Genomic DNA, 21515 nt, shown 5'->3' with positions numbered 1-21515 from the left:
GTAATACTATGGAGCCATAAAATGAATGATATCATGTCCCTTGCAGCAACATGGATGCAGATGGAGGCCATTACCCTCAGTAAATTAACACAGAAACAGAAAACCAAATACCACATGCTCTCACTTATAATGGGAGGTAAACACTGGGTACTCATGGACATAAAGATGGCAACAACAGAAACGGGATTATTAGAGGAGGGACGCAGGTGAGTACTGGTAAACTAACTTTTGGGTACTATGTTCACTACCTGAGTGATGGGATCATTTGTATCCCAGCATCGCACAATATACCCAGGTAACAAACCTGCACATGTACCCCTAAATCTAAAAGTTGAAAAATGCAACTTTCAAAAAGGAAAAGTTCTGTGTTTCTGCACTTGTCCATTGCTCCTCAGCATTCTATTGTGGGTGTTTCTTTTTGACAGCCACAGGGGACAGACTATACCAGTGAAAAAGATCTGAATGACAGCCTAAGTCCCATCTTTCACTGTAAAACCAACCATTCTGGTTTGTAATTATCACAGCTCAAAGTGATCTCCTCTTCCTAAGCATTATCCTCACAGCATTCACGGACACTCCTGGCACTATAACTATTTATATTTATATATAAATGTAAACTATACGTACATGTAAACTATACATGTAGAACTATTACATATTTGTCTTCCTCTCAAATTATGCTATAAATTCTTAATGGCAGACGCTATAATTTGGTATTACCCATCAGGCCTAGCACAAGGTCTTATATTTATTAGTTGCTTCACAAACATCTCTGTAAAAGTCTATCACAAACTCCTGCTACTAACGTTATTTCTTTTTCTTAGTATTTTTTTTAACTCATGATAGCTGTTTGTCCTGAACTAACATTATTGATCTGTATGTAATCTTCCTTCTAACACGGTTACTGCTGTCTCAGTAAATAATGGCTGAATAGCATTTATTCCTATGCTCTTCCAGCCAGCCAAGACACTGTTATACACTGGTATGTGTTCTTAGATGTTCACACATGATGGTGACCTTACTCCTCTCCTTCCCATTGTAGTTACCATTAACTTCACGTAGCTAAACATTGGTAAAGATGCCCTGAACACGTCGAAGTGTTTAGAGGCACTGAGCAGGGGTAGTCTATATAGAAGAGAAATTCAAATTTCAAGTGAAGAAATAAAGGTCTGACTACTGAGATTTAAGCAGAGTTTACAGAGTTGGGAGGCAGATATAAGCAAGAGCAAGGCAATGAGAGAAGGCAGCGGTGCAGGTAGAACACACAGGAAGATAATATGCAAGTATCTTGAAAATTTTCAAAGAACACCACAAATAAAATCTATTAATATCACCATCTAGTAAAATGCTGAGTATACAGTAAATGCTATTAAGACTTGTTAAAATAAAGAATTTCAGGCTGAGTATGGTGGTTCATGCCTGTAATCCCAGCACATTGGGAGGCTGAGGTGGGAGGTCACTTGAGTCCACGAGTTCAAGACCAGCCTGGGCAATATAGTGAGACCCCGCCCCCATCGCTACAAAAAAGTTAAAAATCAGCCAGGCATGGTGGTACACACCTGTAGTTCTAGCTACTCAGGAAGCTGAGGTAGGAGGATCACTTGAGCCCAGGAATTCGAAGCTGCAGTAAGCTATGATCATGCCACTGCACTCTAGTCTGGAAAACAGAGAGAGACCCGGTCTATATTTAAAAGAATAATAATAAGAAGAATCTCAAGGTCAGAATAAAGAAAGTTAAGGTTGAAATAGAAGGAAAATAAAAATAGTGAAAAGGAAATATATTTAAGAAGACACTTTAGAAACAGTACTCCTGCTTGAAAGACCCAAAGAAAGCTGAGAGAGGCCACTGGATCACTTAGACAGGAAAGGTGTCTGATGATACATAGGCCTGAAAATAATGAGCCAATAAGTTATGGCTCAATTGCTGTAATCAAGGCAAAGTAAGAAGAATAAATGAAATATGAGCAGAGGATAAAGCTTTGTTGCTGGAAATAACTGAAAGGCGGGATAATCCCTATAGGAAGGGAAAACCCAAAACCTCTGACACAGTATTACCGAAGAATGTTCTATAATATCAAAATAATGAATCATATAAAAACATCTAGTACTATGTTAGAGAGTCCAGCCAACAGAAGGTAGAGTGAATGTTTTATATATATATATATATATATATATATATATATATATATATATATAAAGATGTTACGTGTTAGTTGTATAAATGATAATTCAAATGGAGAGTGTGGGGAGAGGTGAAGCATGTTTTGTTTCTGGTAAACAATAACTGGAGGCCAGGCATGATGGCTCACACCACACCTGTAATCCCAGCATCTTGGGAGGCTGAGGCGGGTGGATCACCTGAGGTCAGGAGTTCAAGACCCGCCTGACCAATATGGTGAAACTCCGTCTCTACTAAAAATACAAAAATTAGCTGGGTGTGGTGGCACACACCTGTAGGCCCAGCTACTGAGGAGGCTGAGGCAGAAGAATTGCTTGAACCCAGGAAGCAGAGGTTGCAGTGAGCCGAGACTGCGCCACTGCACTCCAGCCTGGGTGACAAAGTGAAACTCCGTCTCAAAAAGAAAAAAAAAAAAAAATAGCTATGTTGCTCTAATGTAGCATGCCTAAGAGGCAGATTATTGGGGTGTCCAATCTTTTGGCTTCCCTGGGGCACACTGGCAGAAAAACTGTCTTGGGCCACACATAAAATACATTAACACTAACAATAGCTAATTAGCTAAAAAAAAAAATCATACAAAAAAATCTCATAATGTTTTAAGAAAGTTTACGAATTTGTATTGGGTTGCATTCAAAGCCACCCTGGGCCACATGTGGCCCACGGGCTGTGGGTTGGACAAGCTTCATTTGGCACAAAGAGAACACGATCTGGTCACTTCATATTGCTAAGGAGTCAGCTAAACGTATGATCTAGAAACAGGTCAAAATTAAGGAAAACTATGTAAATATACTGTTTCTGTGCTTAACAGTCCAAAAGCCAGTACCCTGAGGAGCCCAGAGCAAATACAGTCATTCAGATGACCTAATCCTACCCTAGGATAGGAAGCACAGAAGCCAAGAAGTTTAAGAGTAGCTGGGTGAAATGTCAGCTTGATTCTACCAGGAGCAGATGAGCATGAAATTATTGCCACTTTTGGAAAAATTTATTAATCCCATGACAGAGTTACTGGCGCAGGAATAGACTAATCAATAGAGCAAAACAGATCCAGGAATGGATGAGGTTTCTTTTAGCACATGATAAAGCTAGCATTTGAAGTTAGTGGTATAAGAACACTGGAAAAACTGGCTATTTGGAAAAAAAATAAAATAAAAAGCTGAATTCCTAACTCCCTTCTTAAAATGCCTAAATAAATTCCATATAGGGCGAAGATTTAAATGTAAAAAAATTAAATTATAAAAATATTAGAAATGGCCAGGCACAGTGGCTCACCCCTGTAATCCTAGCATTTTGGGAGGCCCAGGTGGGTGGACTGCTTGAGCCCAGGAGTTTGAGACCAGCCTGGGCAACATAGTGAGACCCTGTCTCTACCAAAAAAGAAAACAAACAAAAAAACAATAGCCAGGTGTGGTGGCATAGCATGAGTTTGTGGTCCCAGCAACTCAGGAGGTTGAGGTGGGAGGATTGCTTGAGCCTGGGAGTTCGAGGCTGTAGTGATCTGTGATGGCACCACTGTAATCCAGCCTGGGTGACAGAGTGGGACCCTGTGTCAAAAAATGATACTAGAAGTATAAGCGAATATTTTTATAACCTTGGAATGGGAAGACCTTTATAAAAATGGTACAAAAATCAGAACTCATACTTAAGGATTTACTCTGACTATGTAAAAAGTTTAAATTGCAAAACACCAAAGAGAAAGCTGGAAAAAACTGGAAAAAATTATTTGTAACATGACAAAGTATTAATATAGAAAGGGTTTCAATTAATATAAAATTATTTGTAACATGACAAAATATTAATATAGAAAGGGTTTTCAAATCAGTAGGAAACAGGCCAAAACCTCAAACAGGTTTTTGGAAAATAGGGAAAGAACATGAGCACCCAATTCATAGAAGGACAAAGAAATGGCCAATAAACATTTGAAAAGCTATTTAATCTCTAAAACAAAAAAAACAGGCCGGTGTAGTGGCTCACACCTGTAATCCCAGGCTTTGGGAGGCCAAGGCGGGAGGATCACTTGAGCCCGGGAGTTTGAGACCAGCCTGGGCAACATGGCAAAACCCTGTCTCCACAAAAAAAAAAAAAAAAAAAAAAAAAAAATTAGCCGGGTATGGTGGTGTGCACCTGTAGTCCCAGCTACTCAGTAGGCTGAGATGGGAGGGTGGTTTGAGCCCAGGAGGTAGAGGTTGTAGTGAGCCAAGAAAGAAAAAGAAAAATATGACATTTTTGCCTTTCAGACTGGCAAAGATTAAAAGACTTGACAAAATGTATCCAGTGAGGGCATAGGGACCAGAACACCTTCTTCTACGGTGGTGGGTGGGAGTACATAAATTGCTGCAACTTTTCTGGAGAGCTATTTGGTGATGCAAATAAAAACTGAGAACGTCTGTATCATGTGCCTGAGCAAATCCTATTCTTAGGAATTTGTCATAAGGGGATAATCACACACCTTTATAAAAGATGTCATATGTTGGGGTGATTATTGCAGCTAACAACTATTGAACATTCCCCACATGTCATCTTCTGTGTTAGGTATCTTACACACATTATTATTTAATCCACATAACCCCATGAGATATTACTATACCTGTATATTATAAATGAAGAACTGGAGATTTGTTAAGTAAATTATGTTATGCCATACAACAATTTATCAGGTGCTATTAAAAATGTTTCAAGAACAAGGAAAAAAAGAAGAAACGTTTAAAAAAATTTAAAAAACCCAAAACAAAAATGTTTCAGGTATTTACTGACATTGAAAGATACTCAGAGCATATTAGTAAAAAGCAGGCTACAAAACAGCATGTGACATCATATGTGCATATTTATGGTTACAATGTTATCAGGGGCCGGGCACAGTGGCTCACACCTATAATCCTAGTACTTTGGGAGGATGAGGCAGAACAATTGCTTAAGCTCAGGAGTTTGAGACCAGCCTGGGAAACATAGTGAGACTTTGCCTCCACAAAACCAACAATAACAACAACAATAAAAACTAGCCAGGCATGGTGGCAAGCACCTGTCGTCCCAGATACATTGTTTGAGCCCAGGAGGTCAAGGCTACAGTCAGCCATGATTGTGCCACTGCACTCTAGTCTGGATGACAGAGCAAGATTGTCCCTTAAAAAATAAAAAAAAAAAAGGTATCTGGAAGGATACCCTTTAAAATATCAATAGCAACTGTCTTTAAGTGGTATTATAGAATTGATAGGGGTGCACTCTTCTTTATAGTTTTTCTAGAGTGCATAAATTACTCTCATCCCACCTCCAATTGGCAGAAATCATTTTAAAAATAAAACTATATAAGTAGGCTATTTTTACTTAAAAAAAAGAAAGGAAAGAAAAAGTATAAAGGAAAGGGTGATATAAAAAGTACACATAGACCATATCAGTTTATCTATTTATTTTTTTGGGGGACAAAGTCTCACTCTGTTGCCCAGGCTGGAGTGCAATGGCATGATCTCAGCTCACTGCAACCTCCACCTTCTGGGTTCAAGCAAGTCTCCTGCCTCAGCCTTCCCAGTAGCTAAGATTACAGGTGCATGCCACCATGCCTGGCTCACTTTTGTATTTTTAGTAGAGACGGGGTTTTACCATGCTGGCCAGGATGGTTTCGAACTCCTGACCTCAAGTGATCTGCCTGCCTCAGCCTCCCAAAGTGCTGGGATTACAGGTGTGAACCACCACGCCTGGATGCATGTTATTCTTATTTATATTACACTACTTAACAGATATACCAGAAGGTTACAGGATAGGTCAAAGAGCCCCTGCTACACTGAGGCACAGGAACATAGGTGGTCTTGATGTAAGGTAGACCTCCTAATATCATTAATGACTGATAACACTAAACTTCCTTTTCAGAGTCACATTCAGAGCCTTTTGTCCATTACCTATTGAACAGTGATTTCTGGTGTCCCAGATGGTACCAACAGCCATCTACTGCCCTCGGTAGGGGAGCTCTGGGAAGCAGAAGTAACTGGCTGGCATTTATAGTTGCCATCTGACTGTCAAATAGGTTTTCAGGAATTCATTATGTTAGAAAGCAGGGGACAGCTTGTACTACCTTCTCTAAAATGCATCCACCTTGAAAGCAGATGATGTAAGACTCATCCAAGCATTTATTGCCTACCATCTTAAAGCAGGGGGCCCCCACACTTTAGAGTTCATGAATTAGCACAATGTTCATTTCTACGATCGTCTGAATACCCCCTAGGTTCTGTTCACAAGATTCTTCATGGAAACAACCATCTTCCCATCTAATTAAACTAGAAACCAAATTAAATTACTGTTACTATAAGCTTGGAAAATTTAAAGTTGGTCCCAAGAGTCACTGTAGGTTGGAAAAAAATCCAGTCATGAGAAACTTATATCTTTAGTTACACACATGATCAAAAATAAAACACTGAAAAAACTAACACCTGCACTATTGCATGTGAGTCAGTTTTCCCAAGGCAAGGCCCAGCTTAAAAGCCACTTGCTGATGGCCTGACCCCATCAGGAGCAGCCTTTTTGACAAGCAAAGAAGGAAGTGAATTCAATGACGGCATTCTTCACATACCTGCCCTCTTTCAACAAATACGTCTGCATGCCTACCATGTGCTGTGATAATACATGCTCTGAGCTACTGAAGATTATAACCTATCAACAGGCATCTTATGTACAGAAATCTAAAAATAAAGGCTAAACATACTAGACTTTTAATCTACAGAAGTCAGCCTGTCACAATGAAAATAAAACTACAAAAGAACGTTAAGCCTAGCTCAGTAACTAACTGGTTGGGAAGGTAAGCACAAATCATCTTATCTGTTGGGAATCTATTTCCTCAGGGGTAAAACTGAGAATTACAAAGGCAAGGCATCGGTGATCCCATACAGACTGCCGATCTAGGATTAGGCTTCCAAACCCCAGTGAGGCCTAGAACACAACCTGAGTGATGCTTTTGCAGGCAGGAAGAAAATCCTAACAGAATATAGTTCTGTTAAATCAGGCACTGCTAGAATCATAAAACATGAGCCAGAAATAAGATCACAAATGTCCCAGTTCTCATGAAGTCTATTCTTGGAAATGAAAAAATTAACTACAAAATAATGTACAAGTTTCCAAATCTATTTAATTATTCAGAGTTTTCTGAGGGAGCATGATACAGAGGAGAGTACCAGGCTAATAATCAGTCAACCCAAATTTTATTTCCAGCTCTACAAAACGCTGCGTGAAATTGGGCAGCACAACCTGACATCATTACCGAAGTGCGGGGGCTAGAATGACAATCTTTCCAGTCTCTCTAAGCTTTAAAATTCTATGACTCATCAATAATTTAGCCACTCAGTTTGCTTTTCAACTGCTATGTATCTGGGTTTTTGTTGTTTTCGAGATCAGTTCCCTGCTCCACAATAAGCCAGTGTTCAAAGGAGAGGGGCAACAGCAACCTCCATGATTCAGATACCTCAGCAACCCGGATACTCACCGAAAAGAAGCAAGGAGACCTCTGATGTCACTATCATGCATTAAAAATCTGTGCATTTGACTTCTAAGAGAAATTTGCAGACCATCACTCTAATTCAATTTATTAAACTGGTTAGAATTGTCTAATATTAGAAATCTGCTTTCTCAGCATAGAGAGGAAGCAAATCAAATTTGAGGGTGATATATGTAGAGACAGACAGGGACAACAGCAAGAGGAAGAGGATATTACAAGACGAATTACAAAGGGAATATCATTTCTGCAGCAAAAAAGCAAACAGGCAGACAATGGCATTAAGTTTATAATCCAGGACATCTGAAATGGGAGAAGATAGCCCCACATATCTCAATAGTTCCTGTGGGTATTAAATGTCATACCACATTAAAATACTGTGAGTCATTGTCTTAGTCCATTTTCAGTTGCTATAAGAGAATATCCAAGACAGGGCAATTTATAAAGAAAAGACGTTTATGTAGCTCACAGTTCTGGAGGCTGTGAAGTCCAAGAGTATAGGCATCTGCAGAGGATCATCCCATGGCAGAAAGTGGAAGCAAGCACAGGAGACACAGAAAAGAAATAAGACCAGGCCAGGCATGGTAGCTCATGCCTGTAATTGCAGCACTTTGGGAGGCCAAGGCAGGTGGATCACTTGAGGTCAGGAGTTTGAAACCAGCCTGGGCAACATGGTGAAACCCCATCTCTACTAAAAATACAAAAATTAGCCAGGTGTGGTGGCGTACACCTGTAATCCCAGCTACTTGGGAGGCAGAGGCACGAGAATCCCTTGAACCTGGGAGGCAGAGGTTGCAGTGAGCTGAGATCACAACACTGCACTCCAGCCTGGACAATAGAGTGAGACTCTGTCTCAACAACAACAACAACAACAACAACAACAACAACAACAACAAAAAGAAAAGAAATAGGACCAAACTCTCTCCCTATTATAATTAACCCACTCCTGGGATAAAGGCCTTAATCCATTCATGAGTTGGTGCCCTGATGATATAATACCTCTTAAAGACCCACCACTTAATACTGTTACATTGACGATTAAGTTCCTAAAACATGAATTTGGGGAGGCACATTCAAACCACAGCAGTCCTGGTATAGCATAATTTATTCTCTTCTTAGTGACCTAGGCTCATACTGTTGACCAAGAAGGCAGAGAAGTATATTAGAAAGATTTCCATTAAAAAAGCAAGCAAACAAAAAACCTTTGGCACTTTATAAAAGGGTAGGCTTAGTTTTTGAAAGTCACTTCCATGAAACAATTCATTTCTCAATAAATAGCTACATTTCATAATTTTTGCATTTAATTGTTATATCTTAAGTTCATTTTAAAGAAAAGAAAGTGACAAAGAGATATGCTCCAGTTGCCAGCTGACTGAGCCGAGAGAACCATAAAGGCTTGCTGCTTATCCCTTGGGTGTGGGCGCTAACCCCTTCCCCCATTCCCTCTGCTACAACCACACTGGCCTTCTTCCAGATCCTGCAGTATGCCAAGCTCTTTCTAGACCCAGGCCTTATGAACATGTTGTTCTCTCTGCCTGAGATACTCTTCCTGGCAAAATTCTATTCAAGTATCAGTTTAAATAATTTCTCAGTGAATCTTTCCTAATGCCCCAGACTAAAAAAGACCTGTCAATTATTCCAGTGGTTACTATTTTTCTTCTTGGTAATTACTACATTTATAATTATATATCATTTAGTGCCATTTTCTCTATTGGTCCATAAAGTTCCATCAAGGCAGAGGTCTGGTGTTCTACACCAGTTCCCAGGACCTGATAAGTGCCTCATGTGTATAGGTGCTTGACAAACAACTGCTGAATTAAAGAAAAACAATAATATTTAACCTTTACTAAGCACTTATTATATTAGTATTATATATTAAGGTACTCACTGTTAATTTATAAAGAAAGCAGCAGGCTCAGAGGCGTTAAGTAATTTGCTCAAAGTCAAAAAGTTGGTAAGTGGCAGAGCAAGGTTTCAATCTCATGTCTGTCTGACTCCAGACTACACATTTCATGACTACTCTTTCTTCAGCATTGTGGGAGGCAAAAGTGATGAAGGACTCATAGTACAAGCTGGGCCCTACCTTTAAGGAGTTTATCATTTAGGGAGTAAAACTTCTATAAATGAAACTGAACACAAGACAGAAGTGTTGTATTACATGGCACAGTCCAAAATTATAGAAGAGAACAGGAAAAACTAACAAGGGCTAGAAGGGCATTCAGACAGGAAGAAACCCATGAAAACAAAGATGGAGAAGCAACAGACCATATGGGGAGCTGAAGGGACTGGTTAGAAGGTCCCTTTAACTGGAACAGAGGGTTAATATAGGCCAGGAAGTGGTGAAATAGTAGGTTAAATAAATATGCACATAGGCCAGGTGTGGTGGCTCACACCTATACTCCTAGCACTTTGGGAGGCCCAGGCAGAAGGATCACTTGAGCCCGGGAATCCCAGACCAGCCTAGGCAGCATAGTAAGACCTGATCTCTAATTTTAAATAATTGTTAAAAGTTTAAAAAAGCAATATGCACATAATAAAAAATAATTCCATCAACATTCTGGTCCGCTATTCTTTCAAGCAAAGTTCCTAAGAAGTACCTATCACATTTCACTAATATTTCTTGAAACTTCACAGAGATCAGTAGAGTGGAAAGCTAATAGCAGCTGCTCAGTTAAAGAAAGGGGTGAAATATGCAAGGTGCTATTTCAGAGCTATCAACTTAAACCAGAGTCATTAACTCTTAACAAATTAAAGCTTAATGAAGGGGAAGAAAAATTGTTATTAAATTATAGTCTTTAAAAAATAATTTGGTCAGGTGCAGTGGCTCATGCCTGTAATCCCAGCACTTTGGGAGGCTGAGGCAGGCAGATCACCTGAGGTCAGGAGTTCAAGACCAGCCTGGCCAACATGGTGAAACCCCATCTCTACTAAAAATACAAAAATTAGCCAGGTGTGGTGGTGCACATCTGCAGTCCCAGCTACTTTGGAGGCTGAGGCAGGAGGATCACTTGAACCCAGGAGGCAGAGGTTGCAGTGAGCTGAAATCATGCCACTGTACTCCACCCAGCCAGGACAACAGTGAGACTCAGTCTCAAAAAATAAATAAATAAAAATAAATAACTTTAAGTTATTTCAACCTATTTACTAGCCAGGCACAGGGATATGTGCCTGTAGTCCTAGCTACTGCAGAGGCTGAGGCAGGAGGATCACTTGAGCCCAGGAATTCAAGGTTACAACAAACCATGATTACACCCCTGCACTCCAGTCTGGGTGACACAGTAAAGACCATGTCTCTTAAATTTTTAAATTTTGTTTAAAATTTAAAATTTTGTTTTAAAACAAAACAAAAACTATTTAACCACATATGCTTGAAGCTATTATAACCAGATGACCAGGTATCTGATTACTGTTTTCTGATTATTAATCTGATTATTTTCTTCTCTATCTCCCATAGCTTCAAGAAAGGCATTTTGGGCTGGGCGCGGTGGCTCACGCCTGCAATCCCAACACTTTGGGGCCGAGGTGGGTGGATCACGAGGTCAGGAGTTTAAGACCAGCCTGGCCAAGATGGTGAAACCCCATCTCTACTAAAAATACAAAAATTAGCCGGGTGTGGTGGCGGGCACCTGTAATCCCAGCTACTTGGGGGGCTGAGGCAGAGAACTGCTTGAGCCCCGGAGGCGGAGGTTGCAGTGAGCTGAGATAGTGCCACTGCACTCCAGCCTGGGCAACAGAGCGAGACCCTGTCTCAAAAAAAAAAAAAGAAAAAGAAAGAAAGGCATTTTGAATAGATGATCTCTGCCTAAACCTATCTCCCACCCTCCTCTTTTTTCATCCTGAGTCCAGTGATACAAGTAGTACATTTTTTTTTCCTTTTAGATATGGGACCTCACTATGTTGCCCAGGCTGGCGTACAGTGGTTATTCACAGATGCAATCATAGTGTCCTATAGCTTTGAACTCCTGGGCTCAAGCTATCCTCCTGCCTCAGCCTTCCAAATAGCTGGAACTCTAGATGTGCACCACTACCTACCCCTAATAAATTTTTTTGTATTTTTGGAAGACAGTATCTCGCTCTGTTGCCCAGGCTGGAATGCAGTGGCGCAATCATAGCTCACGACAGCCTCAAAACTCCTGGGCTCAAGTGATCCCCTCACCTCAGACTCTTGTGTGGCTAGGGCTACTGGCATATGCTACCATACCAGGCTAATTAAAAAAAATTTTTTATACAGATGGGGTCTCACTATATTGCCCAGGCTGGTTTCAAACTCATGGGCTCAAGTGATTCTCTTGCCTCAGACTCCAAAAATCTTGGGATTATAGGTGTGAGTCACCCTGCTTAGCCAGGGCTAATATGTCTTAATCCAGATGCAGTTCTTGTGAGTACCTATAATAATTCTCTAGAAATATTAGAGATATGAAAAAAATTAAGCACATGTACAAATATTTAAGCATCTAACTGGTAATGTGTCAGAAGCTTTGTAGTGAAAATCATTACAAGAAATCCTCAACAAAAGAATATACACTAAATCCTGTACTACCTTCACAATGACCCTAAGAGGTAGTATTAGTACTCCCATTTCATAGATGAAAAATCTAAGGTTCAGAGAGGTTAATTTGTCCATGGTCACCACTGAAGTTTGAATCCAGATCTAATACCTGAGATCCTGTTCTCCCAAACTACTGCCTCAAACCATCATCAATTAACAAAAGTTTGACATAATCACAAAGGCTTAAAAAAAGAAGAAAACCACTACATACACGTCTTACATTTCTGCCAATCTTGACTCACTTTAATTCTTGCCACCCCAACCCAAGCCTGTCATCCAACTCTGCCAAGTGATAAACCAAACGCATTTATGCCTCATCCGTCTGCTTTAATACACATGCTCCTCAGGGTTTGGCTCAAGGGCTTTATCTATCAGGATCACCTGGCTGACAAGCAGGCCCTGTGGGGGCTGTGATACATCAGCAGGTTTATTAAGGAATTATACAAATCATACTCATACGGTACTTCAAGGTTTCAAAATATTTTCACATATATCTTCCCTTCAAAACTTCATGATAATCCTCCATTTTATGTGACGGGAAACTGAGGCCTAGAAAGGCTAGTTGAGCTCTGTTGAGGGTACTATGACCTTGAGAAAAAGAGTAGAATTCACAACTATATTACTTATAACTGGGATCTCATAACTTTGCCTTATCCCTAAAGCAAATGCATTGATTTCAACACTCCTATGAAACACTTCCAAATGCAGCACCATGTTGGGACATCTGTGTTCTACTCCCAGCTCTTGGCCAGTAAGCAAGTCAGCCAGCCGCATCAGCAAAAGGGCTCTGACCAGCTAATCGGCCCAATAATCCATGATTCAAACCATTAAGCACATTATCAGCAAGAGTTCAACCTTATCCTTGTTCACAAATGTTCAGAAAAATCTGTTCATAGGCATCACTGTCTTACAGCTCCTGGCTTCCTCATGCCTTGGCTCACATTCTTCTTCAACCAGGTCCAGAAGTTTAGGAGTGCTTTTTGGAAACGTTAGCACTTCAAGTATAAAGGATGGTCTGCCTCACCTTCTGTTCTGCTTTCCTCTGGAACCTTCACATCCAAGACCAAAGCAATGGCCGGCCTCTGAAAGGGGAACTCTTCTTGGCTCCCCATTTCTACCTCTGGTTCCTCCAGCTCTAGCCTCATGTCTAGCACTATCTGTTAAAACTCTTTCACAAGTAAGTCCTTTTGCCAAACTCACTACCCACGCCCCTCCTCTCTTTCCATCCCCCACAAAAGAGCTATTTTTTTTTAACTTCCCTATATGTTTTCCTGGAAACCTTAGTCATACTCCCCATCAACTACCTCACCCTAAAATAAAGTTTCTGTTGACCATCCCTTGAACATATCTTGGATTTTCCTACTTCCTTCGTGCCGTTACAGATCTCCCTAAAAATCACCTCCACTTTGATTCTCTCTTCAGCCAGAGGGCTTTCCCAGAACACTGCACTGCAGTGGTCAAGCCTTCTTCCAAACTCCCAGTGAAACATCTCTGAACACCTAAATCCTTAAGATAGCCCCAGTGCTTTGCTTTGTTTATGCACAGGTCTGGACTCCACTCAGTACATGGCAGGCAGCTCAGTAAGTGTCTAAATGAATGACATCTATATAGTACTTTACCTTTAACAAAACACATTGATAAAACTTCTCATTTGACCCTCCAAACAATCCTAAGAGCTGCTGCTCTAGTTTAAAAAACAACTGTAAAGACCACTGAAGTTAAGTGATTTTCCATAGTCACACAGCTACGAAGCAGCAGAGCCAGGACCCAAATCTGGGTATTGAGACATCTCTTTGAGATTTTGTATACAACATATTTATGTTTTGAATCCTTTGTGACAAATAGCAAATACTAGATAAAAATGATTTGAACTAACTTGTCTGGGAATTATTGAAGTTAATACAAATTTTCCTTCCCAGTTCAATTTCTCCTGGTCCTTCAGAGCAATTGTACTGTGGAACCAGACTTGCAAACTGGCTTCAGTACAATATTAGAAAGTGTGTGTGTGTGTGTGTGTGTGTGTGTGTGTGTGTGTGTGCGTTTTAGGACATACAGGAAGACTAAAATGCTTATCCAAAGCAAACATAAGACGGATAGTATTCATAAGCCAGAGAAGGAACATACATATGTTTTCTTCTGATAAAAATAAATAAATCAAGCCAATTAATCACATATAAGTTTCTACATGTGAATATATTTATGGTAAGCTGACCATCTATTTTCAAACACACACGCAGCCAGGATGAAGAAAAAAAGCCCCAGTTTTGGCAGAGTACTATCGGAAAGGGAAAAAGAAAAATGAATTTACTGCTATCTGTTGGGTTTGCTTTTGGACTATTCAAGCTAGTAGCTTTTATTAGCATTAGATTTTTCAGCCAACAAGGAACAAACGGTAAAATATTAAGCCCAAAATAAAAGAGAAAAATGTCTTTCATAACTACATGAAAAAAAGTACTCCTGCTATCTTTAAGAACACGCATATTTCACTGAAGCAAGTTCTGGAGGTGGTAGTAAAACACCCCTAAATGTGAAATCCATGCTATGTTCAAGTTTGACTGGGAAGTCAAAGAGCCACAGTTTGCTTCTAAATTTGGAATCAGCCAGGAAAACATTTGTGATCACAACCTCTGGCCTCTCCCACATGAATCATAGAATTTTTGAAAGAAATTTTAAAGCTAGTCCAAAACTTCTTGTGCTGTAGATGAGGAATCGAGGGCCAGAGACTAAAACACAAAACAGAAAATAAGTTACATTCACAGAAAACTTCCTCGGCAAAACACAACAGGTTCTGAGTGGAAGAATTTTGTTTTTACTGTGGTTTCCTGAGATTGAGATTGGGGATAGAGAAGGAAAAACAGCCTCCATCTTTCACCTAAAAATTTTCATAGGTATGAGGAATCTGTCATGAACATTCATTCAACCAAACTATCTCAAAACAACATATTACTAACCCAACTTTGACTGCAGTCACCATTGAAACAAGAACAAAAAAGCTGCCTAGAACTGACTGAAATTGATCAGCTTGTTCTTCAAGCCCCATTAATCCTCAAATCCACCTGCATACAAATCACTGAGACCACATAGTGGGAAGAACAAGTTTTCACCAAGTTTTTAAAAATAGAAGTAAAAGATGCAATAAAAACACTGATGACAAAAGGAGAGAAAGGGAACTGAAACTTGTAGAAATCTACAAATGCAGTATCTAGTTCATAATATTGTCAGAGCCATTGCCACAGTTTTGTTGTTTCTAGAAAAGCTGTATTTTAAATTACATGTCAAATGTGATGGCTTTGTCTGCCTTAATATTAGCTCCTAATTATATAAAATATCTGAGCCTCATTTCTGCAGCCTCAAAACATAGTTCACTTTCTGTAAAAAAAATTGAGGGGTAGGATTAGGTAGGAAGGAGGGAGAACAACGAACGTTACTCCCCCGTTCTGACCATTACAACTTGGTGCTAAGCACTGCCCAGCATGTGATGGTCACACAAGGGTAACAGGCCAACTGGGACAAAGTTGGGGAACGCAGACTCTGCAGTCACCCACTGAGAACCCAATGCCTGTTGACAAGAGTTGACTGGAAACTGGCAGAGTGCAGAAGAAACTGCTAATAGTATCTGTGACCCTGACATGAAAGATCTGATCAAAACAGCAGGATAGAAAGCCTATTATTGTTGTTAATAATCACAAAAAGAAAATAGCCATTAGAAATTGAACAGAACATAAGCCTTCTTCCAATTATTTCCACAAGCAGACATGAGACTCAGATTTCTAATTAAAAATCACTGTGCACAGAGCCAAATATTTGAGTCAGCAGAGAACTTACCTAATTGTTAACACTGCATTCCCTTGGAGCCATCTGTCATACCTGGCTAGCTTTCTACTCTCATCCCAACCAAACTTCAGATGAAGACTAACCTTTCCCCAGATAATTTACACTTCATCAAATCTGCTGATACTTCTTACTGAAATATCCAATGCATAAGTCATTTTAACATCCCTCTAGGGGCTAAAGGTCTGACTATACATTGCATGAGAGTGGACTCTTCGTGAGGGTTTTGCTCACTCTGCTCAACCAGGACCAAGAAGGAGATCCTACAGAGCTCCTACTCCTTGATCCAAAGCTGAATGGAAGAAACAGAACTCAAGAGAATATTAAATAAGCTAGACGGCTGGGGGTGCTAGGGAAGGTAGGATGTAGAGAGGCCAAGTATTGGAAGACATGAGGCAGTTAGGAAGTTCCGGGGCATTAAAGGACTGACCTTCAGACTTCCGGGTGTTACAAAGGTCTGGCGATCCACAACAACAGGCCGAGGGCTTCAGCGGCAGCTCCCTGAAGCCTCTGACAGGCACACTCAGTCCTGTCAGCTTGGACTCAACCCTGCCAGCGCCAGCAAACAAACACACGCATTCTTCCCAGAGCTGACACCCCATACAACACGGCCTCTCTACAGGGCCTGTTTATTTAAGGAACCAGATGCTTTAAAGTTGGAGTAGAAGTTGGGAAGTTATGTTTAAAGAAGTAGTTAGTGACAGGAGCAGAGGGAGGACAGAAAATAAGCAACAGTTCCTGGCTTTATTCATCATAAGTTTAAAAAGTTTTAAGGAAATTGTCAAATGGTCTGTACACAGGAATGAGAAGTAAGGAAATTATGTCAGCCACCACCACAACTCTGGCCAAGGCATTTCATCTGTTCCTTTAAGACAGTTTCATGCCTACCCTCAAAGGGGTGCTTACAGCAGAAATGTTTTGAAGCAATCCAACTTAGCAACCAACAATAAAGTCTTCTAGGCCTGCTCAATTTCACGCATGTACAAAGGTTATACATGTCATGAATACTCCAAGCAGCTGAAGGAAAGAATCAGTTAAAAATGTGGCATGAAAACAGTTTTGAGTTCCAGGCAAAAGGAAGATCTAAGAACAGAGCATTTATAAATGATAGCTAATTGCTGAGTGCTAATTATGTGCCAGACATTCTTCTAATGAGTTATTACATATGTATAGATTATACAACACAATGTGATATGTTGTAATACATACTATAACTCATTACAAATACAATATTACATATGCATATATTAATATTATGTAATACAAATATATATTTATACAATAATATACATATACGTATATATTATGTATATATAATTTAACACACACTCATTTAATTCTCACAACCACCCTACAAATTAAGTGCTCTTATCTTCACTTTACAGATTAGGAACTGAGACACAGAAAACTTAAGTAACTCACCCAGGATCACACAGTGACATGGCCAGGGTTCAAATGCAGACAGTCCAGATAAGGCAGTGCTATACCACCTTACCATGGTAAGTCAAACCCTTAGAACAAAATTAGGGAGCATAATTTTTGGAAAGTTATAACTATTTATCTTTCTCCTTCGTTTTCTTGTCATCCCTTTTGTTTGTTTTTTTAGTAATAGCCAGTATTTTTTATTTCCACTTTCCCATGAGTTTATTATAGCTAACTTGTAATACTGTAACTAGAAAGGAAAATGTTTTCCTCTCCTGCCTCAACTCCTAAAATAAAGCACTTAATCATTAGGACTTCTATGTGAAAAAATATATGCTGTGTGTAATAAACCCAATGCACTTTAAATATATTTTAAATTAATAGATTGAAAAGAAATGATATGAGAAAAAAAAACCTTAGAGAGAAAAAGGGAGGCTTGGGCAAAGAGAAAAACCTGCTGGATTTCATGGACAGAGAAGCCTGAGTGGTCATCAGGACACCGGTCTCCTTAAACCGTAATATAAACGCACTATCATGCTTTAGCTTTACCGTGCTTTCTTGAGAAGACAGGTTAAATGCTAATATATCCTCATAAGCCACAGACACAGGTCTAGTAGTTTGCTATAACCTTCTGAGGCTTTTCATTCTCCAGTCTGAATGATCTTTTCTTTGTATCTTGGCACCCCAGCATCTAGCACAGATCTAGGCATTTGGAGGGCATTCACATACATTGATGATGTGAATTAATGTGGCTTGAAATGAAACAGGACCAAGTTAAAAGAAATAAGAGAACCATGAACTTTTGCTTTTTCTTGGGACTCGAATCCTGTCATGTTATGTAGGAAAAATGATTCTACATGTACCTTCCTTCCCCAGTTGTACAAAGTACAATATCTCTGATAAAAAGTTGTTCTGTCATGCTGATGCTTTTATTTCACACTGTTTTATAAACGGTCCAAAAATACTAGATCTCTTCAATACAGTTCAGGATTTTTTATGACTTCTAAAACCAAATAAATAAACAGAAGAACAGGCTACTACATAACAATTCTTGGTTAAGAAGTACTACTTAACCATTTTTAAGGTAAAGGATATTAAACAAAGGCTCCACTTTTTTTTTTTTAACCAGATACAGAAAGGATGAGATCTCTGAAGAAGAGACCACGGATGACTAACAAACGCAAAAACTTTTTTTTTTTTTTTTTTTTGAGATAGAGTCTCACTCTGTCACCCAGGCTGGAGTACAACAGTGCGATCTCGGCTCACTGCAACCTCTGCCTCCTGGGTTCAAGTGATCGTCATGCCTCAGCCTCCAGAATAACTGGAATTACAGGCGCATGCCACCGCGTCTGGCTAACTTTTGTATTTTTAGTAGAGACAGCGTTTCACCATGTTGGCCAGGCTAGTCTCGAACTTCTGACGTCAAGTGATCCACCTGCCTTGGCCTCCCACATTGATAAGATTACAGGCGTGAGCCACCGTGCCCAGCCAAAATAGCTATTTTAAATAAGGTCACTGAAAAAAAGACTGGGAGAGAAAAACTAAAAAAAAAATTATTGCAAACAGCTAAATGAAAGAAATAGAAGAAAATTTCTTTACATGTGGACTTCAAAGAATGAGTGGTTTTAGGTCTACTCTTCCACAGATTTGGCCTTAGAACCCCTGAGCCAGTTTTTTCAACCTCTTTCTTTGGAATCAATATATTACAAATGACACATCAATTCAAACTAACCAGGAAGACTCTGACTCAAGGAATAAATCCAGGCAGGGCATAGTGGCTCACGCCTCTAATCTCAGTACTGTGGCAGGCTAAGGTGGGCGGAGCACTTGAGCCCAGGAGTTCAAGACCAGCCTGGGGAACATGGCAAAACCCTGTTTCTCAAAAAAAGAAAGAAAGAAAGAAAAGAACAATTAGCTGGGTGCATGTACCAGTAGTCCCGGCTACTTGGGAGGCTGAGGTGAGAGGATCACTTGAGCCCAGGAGGTCAGGGCTGCAGTGAGCTGTGATCACACCACTGCATTCCAGCCTGGGCAACAGAGTGAGACCCTATCTCAAAAAAAAAAAAAATAGTAATTATACAAAAATTAGCTAGGCATAGTGGTGCACACCTGTAGTCCCAGCTACTCAGGAGGCTGAGGTAAGACTCTATCTCACAAAAAAAGAGAAAAAGAAAAACAGGAGTAAATCTAAATCCAGGAGTAGCAGCAGACCTAAAGTTAGGTCAACCAGCGAGAAAAGAATTTGAAATATGGAGTAAGAATGCTGTGTCCAGCTAGCTCAAGGAAGGAAGTGGTCCAGTATAAATTAAGCATTAGTGTTGTAAAGCCTTTCTCAATCCCCCACTGTGAGAAGGAAGTCTATTCGATTTTTTTTTCTCATCAAGTAGGAAGACTTCCCAGTACTCATTCTACCCAACCTGTCCCATCCTCCAGCACTAGCTTGGCTACCTTTACACAGCTGCTGCTCGGGATGCACTAAGCACAATTATTCCTGAATATTTGTGTCTTGTGTCCTCAGATCAGAGAATTCTATTACAGGTAACAAGTATGGTCCAGATAACCAGGCAGTCCAAAGGGAGACTGAGGCTTGGCTGACGCTGAAAAACGGTTACAGAAGGACAAGTGCTGGCACAGAGACTTGGCCACCCATCTCTGCCCCCAAGTGCAATTCATTTTCTTTCAAAGAGGAAAACAGGCAAGGGAGAAAATACATAGAATTGAAAATACATTATGCAAATGTGGCTAGCAAGGATTAAATTGTTAATTTTAGAGAAATAGGAGAAAGATGCCCAAGTTGTGCTGAAGCAAGGAACCAGGACTTTCTTAATAATTAGTTTTGTCAGTCCAGTAGTGTGCAAAGGTTGAGCTGCTTGTCCCCAGGGACAGAAATCCCATAATTTTGAAAGTCTTTTGACCAAGAGTTGGCTCAAAGCAGAATATGTGCAATGCGTTTCTTAACTATTGAAAATCTTGTCACCACGGGATATAGACATGCTAGTCAGACTTCCGTACCATGACAGAAGGTCAAATCTGAAGCAGTAAAAGAGATCACATAAATATTGCCATCTCATTTCCAAGCTAGTCCCCTTAACTACTAAAACACGGTGACCAGATCGCTGCTTCGGGCCTCCTGAACTCCCGCCTCTCCCACCCGGAAAGTACTGACCCAGAGAGGACACACCTTTGCTTCTGCGCAGCCCAACTTCTGCAAGCGCTCAAGAGTTAATTACTCCTTCACCTTCCTGGGGCCTAACAGCGTTACTGGGTCCTGATTATTTATACAGACGAAAAACGATGTTCAAGAGATTTTGACAACTTAAAAAAAAAAAAAAGAATGCGGTGGAAGTCTAAGATTGCCTCCCCTGTGACAAAACACAGCCCCGCCGGCCGCCCGGGCCCGACTCCGGCCGCCCGCCCGCCGCAGTTTCGGGGCTGCGGCCCGGGGGACGCGGGCGCGGCGGGGCTGGGGTCTCCTCCGGGAGTCGCGGGGCGCACGGGCCGGGAGGGGCACGCGGGCGGCACCTCGCACCCGAGCGGCTCCCGGGCCCGGCGCCCACTCACCTGGTGCGTGTTGTTGGCCAGCTTGGCGACGAAGTCCCGGACCCGGCCGCACTCCTCGTCCTCGCCTGGTGCGCTGCGACGCCAACGGCCGCCGCGGGGAAACGCGCCCCCGGCTGCGGCCGCCCGCAGCCCCCAGCTCACCCCGATGGGGCCAGACCAGCGCGGCAGCGGCGCAGCGGCGCAGCGGGCGGCGGCGGCGCGTCCAGCCGGTCCTGGCTGAGGGTCGCCGGCGGCAGCAGCTGCAGGAGGAAGAGGAAGCCGAGGCCATGGGGCCAGCGCGAGAGGCCTTCCGCAGCTCCCCAGGGCCGCTCCATCGCCGCCGAATGCCGCCGACGCCGACACCAGCCGCCCGGCGCGCCCGCCCACCCCCGCCGGCGCGCGCCACACCCCCGAGCCGAGCGTGGCGCTCCTTGAATACGCGCGGCCGGGCCTCTCCGCCCCATAGGCTGGCCGCCTGTCCCTCTTCCCCGGCCCACTCCTCATTGGCTCGCGTCGCCTCCGGC

General features: G+C 41.3%; 1 protein-coding gene across 1 annotated transcript in view; it reads right to left on the bottom strand.

Moving 5' to 3' along the window:
* Window positions 1-21495, bottom strand: part of LOC129532935 (sortilin-like) — a 67405-nt gene extending 45910 nt beyond the window's left edge. Inside the window, exon 1 of the mRNA XM_063707311.1 lies at window positions 21013-21495. Coding sequence (XP_063563381.1) covers window positions 21013-21495 — 483 coding nt within the window. The remainder of the gene's footprint in view (window positions 1-21012) is intronic.
* Between the last annotated feature and the right edge of the window lie 20 nt (window positions 21496-21515).

Source organism: Gorilla gorilla, chromosome 1, assembly GCF_029281585.2.
Source record: "Gorilla gorilla gorilla isolate KB3781 chromosome 1, NHGRI_mGorGor1-v2.1_pri, whole genome shotgun sequence".
NCBI classification, from domain to species: Eukaryota; Metazoa; Chordata; class Mammalia; order Primates; family Hominidae; genus Gorilla; species Gorilla gorilla.
This window is presented reverse-complemented; position numbering and strand designations above follow the sequence as displayed.